Here is a 13,011-nt window from a genome sequence, read left to right as displayed (position 1 = left end):
ACGTTTTTTTTTTTTTTTTTTTTGTTTATTTCCATACTTTGTGGACCAGGCGCGAACGCAGACCCCACAATTTTTATGAACCAACGTTCTGCCAGATCAAACGCACCCATTCCTGTGTTTCGATACATCTTCTATCATTATATGTAATTAGTTTTTTAAAATAGTCAACCATATAGGAGCCTGTTCGTGACCAGACACACACACACATTCAGTTTTATATTATATATATATATATATATATATATATATGAAATAAAATGGAGGTGGAAGGACCTGGATACTCAACGTTTCGCCCGATTTATGCGGGCTTCTTCAAGAGGGATGGTCATTCAAGAAGCCCGCATAAATCGGGCGAAACGTTGAGTATCCAGGTCCTTCCACCTCCATTTTATTTCATATCGTCGGATTTAATCCAGCTCAACAATCATATATATATATATATAATATTCCTTATATATATATGTGTGTGTGTGTGTGTGTGCGTGTGTGTGATAGACTTCCCCTCGTCGATTACAACATATGATCTCTGCTACAAGAACTAAGTCGTTCCGAAATCCACACAGATAATTTGTTTATAGTGGTGAAGCCTGTGTGTAGAACCAACCACCCTTTTTGATACAGCTGCCAATCTTTGTTGGAGCAATTGTTGCCATGTAACAGAGCAGACTGTAAATCTCAGGTTTTACATCAGATTTTTCCTTCTCCTACATGCATCTCCTAACGAAGACTAGGGGTTCATCTGTCCCAGTTAATTAAATGCGCCATCAGTTACCAATCTGGAAATTTCTACGTCACGGCGCGGTATATACAGCACCTAGCCTTCCCAAGTTATCCCCCATCTGTTATTAGGTAGGCTAAACGTTTTTTAACTTCAGTCATCATGCGAGAACCGGTATATAAACATAATCGTGCCGTATATATATATATATATATATATATATATATATATATATATATATATATATATATATATATATATATAATTAAAATGTCAACTGAATAAAAGGAATGCATTATAAGATGATCAACACCATTAACTTTGGAACATAGTCTTTTTCATTTATTCACTATATTGCTCTGTAATTACATTGGGCTCGTTAAATAAGGATTAGTATATATTATAAGAAAATGCATATACATTATATGCATATATATGTATATGTATATACATATGTGTGTGCGTTTGTATGGCTGGTTTTCATAAAGACATCAAACGATGTTTTGATTTGACAAACAGAATCCCTTTACAATCGTATGTCAAAATGTTCTCCACCTATAAAAATAGATCAAGAACGTCCAATTTATGGCAAGCGATGAAATCTCTGACCTATTGTAGTGCTGTCTTTAGATTGCTAGAAAGTTGGCTTTACGAAATCTCCGTACTATTCGATGAAAAAATATGTGTATAGGATGCAACTAAACACATATGCCGCACTTTTATTACAATTATGCACTCTAACTTATTTCACTGTGAACAGAAGGAATTACATACTTTCGTATCTTATATATATATATGTATATATATATCCCATTGTTTATAGAAATTATCGATTCCTACACTGATGATAAAATAAATTCGAATGTCATATGTATGTAGGTGTAGAAATAATTATATCGATGCCTTCGTTCAGTCTCGAAAAACAAAGGATACTCCCTGCAGTGGCAGATGCGCGTGTAATTATGTGGCACGGGTTACCCAAATCCAACCACACCTTATCTGAATTGGCACTGCTCGCGTCCATTGGCAGCGAGAAGTCTAGGGTGACTGGAAACAATGCCGACATAAGCGGAAAGCACATACAGCAATTGAAAGTCCCAAATGGTCAACCATTAATAACTTACTTATATTTATTTCAAATTATTATCGACCTAAGATTTTCTTTCGGGGGTCTGTAATCTTAATCGCACCTGTCTGTTTAAATGTGTGTATGTATGTATTAAAGACGCTTACTCTTTTTTTTAATATATGTCGGTTGGACTGTGTTCACATTTGACTCGAAGTCGATTTTATTTGTGAAATAATGTGGGAATTTGTCCATATCATCATCATTTAATACCCAAAAGTGTTAGTCTCAACCAAGCGTGTATATATATGTATGTACACCAATGACCGTCTTTAGTGTCATGTCTGCTTGAGCATGTGAATTCGCCGGCAGGACTATATGTCATTTTCGGGCTCATTAAATTTCAGTGTCTGAGGGAGTGGCACTCGTCTGACAAGACGTTGCAATCATCATCGTTATGTATGTATGTATGTATGTATGTATGTCTCGCAAAAAACTTTTGACAGAGGTGACGGATCATGGCAATATTGGTATCATTTCGAAGCTTGACGTCTGGGACAACAAATATCGAAAAATTGGCTAAAAACATTTCCTTTACTCTAAACTCGGCCGTTTTGTACAAGTAGTGGTCGATTCTTTTAGCCGACAATTAAGCAAGTCGTCGTCACAGTTGGATTGTCTTCGGTTAATTTCAACGATGGAAAAATCGGCTAAGACGTCAGATTTTCTTCATTTTCTTTTCCGCCTCGGGTTCGAGGCTGCTTGCCTACTACCACTGTTTTTGCCCAATACACACCTTCAAACAGTCGGGCAACACCGGGCAACGCCGGGAACCAGGCTAGTTTAGAAAAATATCAATATGCAATATTCCTACTTCTATCGTTGTACACTGTCTTTCTGTTTACTGTTTATGCTTGCTTCGTCAGTATTTATATAATATAATGCTTTTTATTCTTGTAATTCTTGTAATTCTCATGAATCAACCTCTAGCAAATAATATTACAATCTAGTGACTCAAATTCGTACAATATTTTAAGAGCTTGTCTTACCAAACTTCTCTTGTTAAATTTATAAACATAAGCGATTTAAATTAATTTAATCATGTTTCGGTTTATTCTGAACTTAGTAAATAAGCAAGACATCATATCAATGTATGAAGTAAATACATAAAGAATTACACGAAAATTAAACAGTAATATATTATAATAGGACAGATATTCCAAATTTTATAAAGGAAAATCGTGTAAATATCTTCTAATAGTAACTACATCACATGAAAATCCATTAGCTCATAGTAATGCCCTACTTGCTCATAATTATAGCTTTCTGCTTGTGTTTTTAATTATTTATCTATTATAAGAAATAGGCCGTCGGCCCAGAGTGAAAATTCTTAATTTTAATGAGATGTAAAAGGGGTGGGCATGATTTTTGGATATAATATGTATAAAATCATAAGAAACATGGAAAAAAATTTCACAAGCAAGATTATGGTGCATTAATAAATAATTTTAATTTTAATGCACAAAAAAATGCTAACTGTTAAGTTGCCTTCGTACAAAAAAGTAGCCATTCAGAATACTTCTTTTATTTACTCCTTACAATCTACCAATCACAATCATCGTAGTGCGAGTTAAAAATTCAATATGGCTGCCTCCAGTGAAGAAGAAATGTTTGTAAACAAAGACAAAAAAGAGTGCGTTATGTGCATATTTCCAACTAAAACATTGAATGTTAGATCTTTTTCAGTGAAGACATGGACGCGCTTTTTAGAATATGTTAAAAAATGGAAAGGTTTACATGGACCACAAGCAGAAATTGCGAAAAACTTTGACTTAAGCTGTGATTCAACTGAAATACCACCTCGTGTTGGGTTTCACCAAACTTGTTATGCACGTTTCACGGATTATCAGAAAATTGAAAGAATTCAGAAAAAACTAGAAAAGAATACTGATAACGTTTTCGAAGGTAAGTTTAAGCTTTTAATAATTTTTATTTTTATTGATACGTATTTGGAAAGAGACAATTTTTCTTATACTCCCTCTATTCACTTAGGCAAGTACGTGTGAACTGAACAGCATGAAAAATTTTATGGTAGGAAAAAATGGATTTAGAGTAACATTTCGTATATAAATTTAATGGAAAATCATCCTCCATTTCCTGGAGACTATTGTTAATTTTTTTTTACCATTAACCCTAAGTCTGAGTGCCAAGATTGTAATTTACCCCCTCCTCTCCCAATAAAAAAACGCACAGAATTTATCTTCACTAGAAAAAAGGTCAACACCTCTAAATTCTAAAATATATTTATTCAATTTAATTGATTTTTATTTTTATTTTTATTTTTTTTTTTGTAAACTTCTAAGTTGTACAATCTTTTTTCTTCTCGGGGGAGGGAGCGATTTAAATGAGGGTGTTAATCTACATTAATATCTTTTCAAACAATTGAATATGTACATAAAAGTTGGCATCTGTTTTAGAAAATTTCACTTGTAAAGAAAACAAAAAAAAACTAGAGTTTATTTCTATTTACTTGCCTCCCCCACGAGAACATAGATACAAAACAGGGTTTTATTGTGGGTAAAATTTAGTTCACCAAAAATGTATTCTGATTGGAACAAAAATTACAATTGCCTCAGTTTAGAAAGATTTCTCCTTCACAAATCTGAAACAAAAGATAACCTGTATTATCAGAATAAAGGGTACACTTTGCTCTTAGCCAAATGCTGTTACTATTTAACAGTTTTCATAATTTCAATAATTTTAGCTATTGGTTTTAATCTGGAAATGTTTCATTTCTTTTATGATTCTAAATATAGATACAACTGTCTATGGTACCATTTCTTGATTCTAGCACTTCCACAATCAGTCACTTGACAATCTATTCCATTAACCTTTTTCCTCGTGTGGTTTTTAGCCTTGATAAGTGGTAACTCACTAGTAAAATAAAGTGCATTGCATATTGAATTTACCTACCAATTCCAATGATAAATATATTGCATGATTTTGTAAACATCCCTTGGTCCGATTAATAAGGAGTCACCAGACGATTTAATTGTAGAATGTAAATTAATAACATACAATTTTTTCACAGAAGTTTTATCAGCACTATACAAAAAAAATCTTAAATTTTTAATGAAATGTTTTGGATTTATGAAATAATGATTGGATATTTTTAATTTGAACTTTTCCATATACTTTGTTATTTCAAATGCATATTAAACTCCTAAATATATTTATTTTTACAGGGTCCCCATCTCAAGAAAACATTGATGCGACTACTGCCGAAAATGATGATCCACCAGCTAAAAAAAGACGGGTTCTTCGTTCCAATTTTGATCGACCATCTTTGCCAGCTAGATCATAGCATATTTTACCAGATGTTTGCATACTATGCCAAAAAGTAAAAACTATAGTGTGCAAAGGATCTGGCAAAAGAAACAGGGAAAAACTTGTCAGATGTTCGACAATAGAAGCTGCTAATTTAAAACGAGCAGCAGAAGAAAATGAAAATGAATCACTCCTCATGCAAATAAGGAATAAAGATTGTGTAGCAATCGAAGTGAAATATCATAACTCATGTTACCGTGACTTCACTCGATATTTAACCAAACCAACCAAAACCGAACACTCTGAGCAAACTTCATATGCTAAAGCATTTGAGGTCTTTGCGAAATTAGTCCAAACAAGGATTATCGAAAACAAGGAAATCATGAGACTTAAAAAATTGAAAGATTTGTTTGTCAAACAGATTAAAGAAACACATGGAGTTGATGCGCATTTATATAAAACAGGATATTTAAAACAAAGATTAATGAAAAAATGTCCTCAATTATGCTTCATCACTCCTAAAATGAGATCACAAGGTGACATCGTGTATGTAAATGACATTACAGTGTCTTCTCTTGTAGAGGAAAAAACAGTACTCCATGAGGAAACACATACCACAACTCCAAGTGAAACAGAGTCGTCAGAAAATGACACAAACCAACAAACAAGTCATGTACGCTCAGATCCAAATCCTCTTTCTAACTTGTACATAACAGCTATGGATCTGAGAAATATTATTCAACAAGTAAAACCTCCTTCGTTATGGCCGCCAACAGCAGAAACATTAAATTTGCAGGAGGCTGAAAAGATGGTGCCCCATATTTTATTTAACTTTCTTGCATGGATAGTTGGGGCATCTGAAGATTTGTGCACAGAAAAAATAATGGACATATCTGCATCCGTCTATAGAAAGATTTTGTCTATTTCACAAGACATTATATTTTTGTCTTCTAACGGACGTACATTAATGCCAAAACATTTATCACTTGGTATGGCTGTACGCCATCTGTCTGGATCTGCCCAAGTGATTGGTTTATTGAATGGTTTGGGACATTGTGTTTCTCATTCGGTGGTTTTAAATCATGATACAGCACTAGCTGAACTTGAAATCAATCGTGGAGAAAATTCTATTACATCCACCATCCAGGCAGGTATTCCAACAACTTTGGTCTGGGACAATAATGATTTTGGTGAGGAAACTTTATCTGGACATGGAACAACACACAACACAACTGGGATAATAATACAAAATATGTTAGTCGAACCGTGTGCATCTAAGATTGCAGTAGAAGGACTCAAAAGAACACGGAAAAGAACATTGGAACCACCAGAAGTAAATTTGGCTACATACACCGGTGGAAGAAAAGATGGCCCACTACCATTTGCTGAACATGTTTCACTTCATTCAGATCGTGTATTTCTGCAAAATTCTCTAAAACTTGATATAGCGTACTATATCACAAAATTAGGCAGTGAAATTATATTACCATCTTGGACTGGGTTTAACCAACTCCTGTGCAAAAGGGAGATTGCATCAAAATCTACCATAGGTTATTTACCCGTAATTGATGTTAGCCCCACAGAAATGGATACAATCCTTACAATTCTAAAAAAAAGCATTGACATTGCAGATCAACTCAAGTTAGAGTCTCTTGTTATTGTAATGGATCAAGCAATCTATTCAAAGGCACAATTAATTAGATGGAGAAATCCATATTTCATGAACAGATTGGTGATTCGACTTGGTGCTTTTCATACAGCAATGTCCTTTCTTGGGTGTTTGGGAAAGCGTTTTCGTGATGCCGGGCTTCAAGATATTCTAATAGAATCAGAAGTTGTTGCTGTAGGCTCAATAAATGGAGTTTTCACAGGTAGACACTATAACAGAGCAGTTAGAGCCCATAAATTAGTGGCCGAAGCAATGCAGCATATGCGTTTGACAACCTATTTAAACAGCATTCCTGAAGAAAAGGCAGAAAAAGTGAAGCATTTAATGACATCCTTGTCACAATCATTCCCAGGACCTCAGTATGAAGAAATTCTGAAGGGAGAACATTTTCAAAGTTTTCTATCATCCTATGAAGAATTTATACAGGTTGGCAACAAAAAGCAAACTTTTGCATTCTGGAGTTCTTATATTGACATTGTAGAAATTCTTTTACTTTTCCTTAGAGGTATTCGAGAGTCAAACTGGGAACTTCACTTGGCAAGTGTTAGACAGATGTTACCTTGGGTGTTTGCATATGACCATGTAAATTATAGCAGATACCTTCCAGTTTACTGGTTGGAGATGTCTAATCTCGCTAATACTCATCCAGTGATATATACACAATGCATTGGAGGAGATTTTGCTGTTCAAAGAAGCTCAAATGCCTTTGCTAAAATTCCTTGTGACCAAACCATCGAACAAACTGCTAATCGTGATTCAAAAACAAAAGGTGGTATGACAGGCTTCAGCACAAACAAGAGAGCCGTCAACAGGTGGATATGGTCCCATCATGCGAGAGGGTCTATTACCCATGAATGTGAAACTATGGCTGGCAAAGGAGAACGAAGTGGAACACGATCAGATCTTTTACACAGTCGGATGAAACATGATAAGCTTGCTATTGGAAAGATAATAGACACAGTAAAGAGTATGTTTAATCCATTTGAGTATGAACCAGCTGAGTTGATCCATATTGCATCAGGATTAGTTGCGACACAAGATGTTCAAAATGATCTGCAATTTGCTAAGGCAAGGGGCGAATCAGAATTTGAAAATTTCTGTGGGCAGCGTCTACAAACGGGAGAAGTTGATTTTTTTGCCCCGATGAAAAGAATGAATTTAAAAACATTCTCCAGTATGTCTAAAAAATCAAATCATCATGTCCACGGAAAGGATATCACTTTGGAAGCAGATAGAAATCTCCTAGCAAGATTGGTTGTGATTGGTAGAATCCGGAACATTAATCTTCAAGAATTACTGTCATATTCCTTAGGTCCATTACCATTGTCCCTTGCAAATTCACATGGATCGTTGGTTAAAACTAATAAAGCAAACTTACTTCATGCTTTAGAAAGCCATGCTAACAATCCTATTGTTGAGAACCCTATAGTAGGTGGCATATATATAGTGGATGGTATGTCGCTGATACACCAATTAAATTTGAACAAATTACAAGGAGAGAAAACATTTCTTAATCTTGCTCTTGTTATTTTGAAAAGTTTAGTGAACAGGGCAAAATCGAATCATTCTAAAGAAATTCATTTTGTTACTGATACATACCAGCAGATCTCTATAAAAAATATCGAGAGGGATAAAAGAGCTGCTACTAGCTCTCATATAAGAATCCATGGTCAGCTCCTTCCTTAGCAATGGAAGAAATTTCTTTCAAATGGAGAGAATAAAAAGTCCTTAATAGAATTCTTGGATGAAACATGGTCTAATGTTTCAACATCAGAGCTTAGAGGAGTGAAGGTATTCTTGGCGCATAACAAGAAATGTCATTCCTTCTCACCTGGAAAAGAGGCAAGTGATATTGTCATCCGGTTAGAAGAGACAAAACTTTGTAGCTCACAAGAAGAAGCTGATACACGGATTTATTTGCATGCTTCTTTTGCAGCCAACACTAGTACGGATGTAATCATTATGAGTCCTGATACCGATGTGTTTGTAATTGGAGTTTCTTTACAAAATCTTATTCCCGCACATTTATACTTCCACACAGGAAGAGGAACAAATTTGCGAACAATAGACATCAAGATGATAAAAGACAACATTGGAGAGTCTGTCAGTCAAGCCTTGATTGGTCTACATTGTTTTACAGGATGTGATAGTGTCAGTTCATTTTACGGAAAGGGCAAAAAGAAAGCACTTAGTTTATTACTGAGAGAGAATGAGTTTTGTTACGCATTCAGTGATCTTGGTAATGAATTTTATGTGAAACCAGACACAGCAAAATCATTGGAAATGTTTGTTTGCAGGTTGTATGGCCAACAAAATGTCACAAGTGTTAATGAAGCCAGATACAACATGTTTAGATTCCAAAGAAAATTGGAAATCACAATGCCTCCAAATCAAGATGCCCTGAGTGAACACATCAAGCGAGCTAACTATCAAGCAGGTACGTTTTATAAATATTTAATTTCCAATTATATGTAAAAATTAAATATATGGAGTTTCATTGTTATTTGCTTATTAGAAAGGATGAAAATTATTCAATATTAATGTTAATTTCTTTTTTTTTTTTCAGGTGTCTATAAAAGGAGCCTCCATGCAAATCCTGATATACCATCTCCTGACTGTCATGGATGGAAGATAGAAAATGGAGATTTAGTAATCCATTGGATGAATCTTCTTCCTGCTCCAGACAGTTTAATGGATTTAATTAACTGCTCTGCCAAATGTAAAAAAGTCATTGTAAAGACGTTAACATTTGTACATGTCACCAAAACAGGGTCCCATGCACAGATATGTGCAAGTGTGCAAGAGATTCTTGTTATAAAATTAGTAAAAACATTGGACATGATGATGATGACACTGATGATGGTGATGACGACGACGATGATGATGAAGTGGCATAAGCAGTGATCAGTTTTAAATAAAAGCATATATGATCTTATTTACTAACATGTTGTTTGTTTAACTTTCATTAAAAATGCCTTTTTGTCCTTTAAATCTGTGTTATTATTCATAGATTCAAAAAAATACTTTTTAATGAAAATTGACAAACATTGTATATTTTACCAAGTTGATGTGTATAAAAAATGACACAAAATCGCAGCTCTACCTCAGGTTTAAACGACCTTGTTACATACAAAATATAGCAATAGATTTGTATGACTAATAATATTGGTAGACTATAGGTGTCTCTACATGAGAAATATCAAAATGTAAGTCTATTTCTTTAGTTATCCACAGAAAAGATTGAAGTTGTTTCAAATAAGATGTTTGAAAAAAGCTTTTTTAGAAAAATATTCCCTATTTTGAAGCATAGTAAATATATTAAGTCCAATATTTATGTATTAAATGATGAAGAAATAAATTGGGAATAAAATGTGCTAAACTAGATGTCTGTATTGTTATCGGTTTGTGTGCTACTAAGGTTTAAGCAAGTCATAATGTTCTATTTGATGATTGTCGGCCATCTTTAAATATGGCCGCCGTTTTCATTAATGCGCAACATTTGTGCTTGTGAAAAAAAATATGATGTTCAGGAGTCTATTGGCATTCATTTGACACCATTTTTTCTTCCACCCCCAACCGAGGTCACAGAATCAAAAATCTAGAGGGATTTTGACCTTTGGGCCCATAGCCTAAAAAGCATTTTTCAATTATAGATTGCATGTATTTGTTTTTATTTACAGTTTTTACGAACTTATACATTGTCCACGATTGTTTAATATCAATTATTCTTTCTTGTATTTTTTTAACTACTTTGGTTTTAAGCAGAATATTATTTCTAGGGTTTTCGTATTACATATAATTATTGCTTGATCGTTTGATTATCCAGGTATGAATTGTTGTAAACAATAACTAACCGTGTTAATGTAATATTGGTTTACTTATAAAATTAATAAATATAGCTTGGAAAATGATCAATCAAAGACGGAATAAATAACTTTAATGCTGATATTAGTCACGTGTTTTGTATGAAACCTGTATATATTCATTTCATTGTTTAAATCATTACATATTTAATGAATATATTTCATAACGTGCACAAATCAAATTAATTTGTATTTACGCATTTGTATTTGACTGTAAGCGGGTGCATTTTAAATACGATGTGATACACTTCTATTAAAAAGATATTAATATTGTTTTCATTTATAAAATTCTGAATATCTGGCCTGTTTAAATTACCGATGATTTATGAATAATGATTCCGATGTTCCTTGTTTTGAACATACTCATTTATTAACAATATTTCTAGGATTTTTTTTCAATATCAATTTGGACTTTATAAATGTTTTATAATAACACACACACACACACACACACACACACACACACATATATATATATATATATATATATATATATATATATATATATATATACAGGGTGTCCGTAAAGTTACTATACAGTCTTATTGTTTTATTGTATTATATTTGTATTAATAGTTAATATTTATTTTTTTTACAGGTTTATTTAATCAAGCATGCCACGCAAGCTAACTTTGGAAACTAAAGTTTGTCAGAGTGTGGTGTCACGTTGTCGAGAATGTATTGGAGCTGAAGGCCTCCTATTTGAATATATGTCATAGAAATTGTTTGTCCTGATTGTTATCGTCTTTTCGGATGTAACACGTGTATTTTCTGAGATTTTTATAAACATAAAGGTGTTATTTCTTTTTATTTCTTTTGTTACAAATAAATATTTTAATACAATATCTTACTGTACTGTTAATATATTACAGGGTGTCTGTATAGTAACTTGTAAGACTGTATAGTAACTTTACGGACACCCTGTATATATATATATATATATATATATATATATATATATATATATATATATATATATATTAACTATAATAATTATTAAATACCTACAGACACTAGTGTGTCATCCGTTCGGGAATCATCAGTGCAGGGTGTCACGATTAAATATATATAGCTATCTAACCTCTTAGACGAGTCGCTGAAAAAATAACTTATACTGCATATAAATTCTATGTCGCATGTTTGAAACGGAGCAGTAGAATGTTTCTATTGTTTGGCACAGATGAACAGTTTGATAAGTTCATACTCTGAAAATTAGTTGAATTTTACAAAAGTAAAAAATCAACGATTACGTATCAAAACTAAACTCAATCAAAATAATGAGAATATTAGAAGTTATTAATGAACAGGTGTCCAGAGCAAAATTGTGAATAATTTATCTCATTATTTCTGTGTCTCATAAAAAGACACTGATGATCAGCATGAGACTCATGTGAAAGTGTAGTTCCTACTAGTACTGGATAGTATAAGATGACTTTATATTATTAAATAAGATTACACTATTAAATAAGGTTATACTATTAAATAAGGTTATATTATTAAATAAGATTATGGTTTCAGGTGAGATATTAGATGAACTTATATTAGATTACATTAGATAAGATAGTATGTTCATATTTACTTGGCCTCTCCCACGATGACAAAGTTGTTGTTTTTTTTAGGTGTAGAAAATCTACATTCTCAACAGGGAACGCTCTGGATTGTAACAAAATATAAAAATTTGCCTTAACCTACAAGGATTTCTTTTTCACTCACCGAGGGTAATATAGAGGGAGGGTAGTATCATAACAGATACTATACTTTGCTTTTAGTCAAAATGTTGTTGCAGAAATAGAAGTTTTTTTTTTTAATCGCTCAGTTAGGACAGTTACTGACACGCAGTAATCACTCGTAGGTTATCCTACGGAACTAGTTCCTCCTATTTACATGTGACTAAGGAAAATAATAATAAAATTCAACAAAAAGGTCAGAAGCAACAAACTGAGTAGCGTTAGTTTGCGGGAGATGTGTTCCAAAAGCAGGAACTTATATTTTTTTTATTTTGTCCTAATGGATCAGGTGGCTTGCAAATTGCATTGTTATAAGGACTGAACATATTCATTCATGGCATGTAAGTTTTATCTCTCTGTTGCACTTCATTTATGTTGTGAGACTCTAAGAAAGCAGTACCTGTCATGGACGTACGTCAAAAGCAGAGATGCGTGATTTAATTATTGTGCCAAAAGTGCAAGAATTGTGGTGAGTGTGTAGAAAAACAACTTCTGGAGCACAAAAGGTTTCTTGTTTTAGTGGGAGGAGTCCCGTGTTCATAGCTCTTCAACCTTTGGAGTTAAACATATAAGGCTTTACTTTTGAAATAACCCTCGAATGACAACGTGCGTTCCGGGCGCCGATGCGCAGGCATCGTTCA

At 33.4% G+C, this 13,011-nt stretch overlaps 1 protein-coding gene across 1 annotated transcript; it reads left to right on the top strand.

Moving 5' to 3' along the window:
* The first annotated feature begins 3,157 nt into the window (after window positions 1-3,157).
* LOC145284619 (uncharacterized) lies at window positions 3,158-6,237 on the top strand. The gene is made up of 2 exons (XM_080133526.1): window positions 3,158-3,749; window positions 5,030-6,237. The coding sequence occupies exons 1-2, from the start codon at window positions 3,428-3,430 to the stop codon at window positions 5,146-5,148; spliced, it is 441 nt and encodes a 146-aa protein (XP_079989652.1). The 5' UTR covers window positions 3,158-3,427; the 3' UTR covers window positions 5,149-6,237.
* The last annotated feature ends 6,774 nt before the right edge of the window (window positions 6,238-13,011 follow it).

Source organism: Euprymna scolopes, chromosome 9, assembly GCF_053919585.1.
Source record: "Euprymna scolopes isolate OS-2025 chromosome 9, ASM5391958v1, whole genome shotgun sequence".
Lineage (NCBI taxonomy): Eukaryota > Metazoa > Mollusca > Cephalopoda > Sepiida > Sepiolidae > Euprymna > Euprymna scolopes.
The sequence above is the reverse complement of the archived record's forward strand: the minus strand, read 5'-3'. Positions and strand labels throughout refer to the sequence as shown.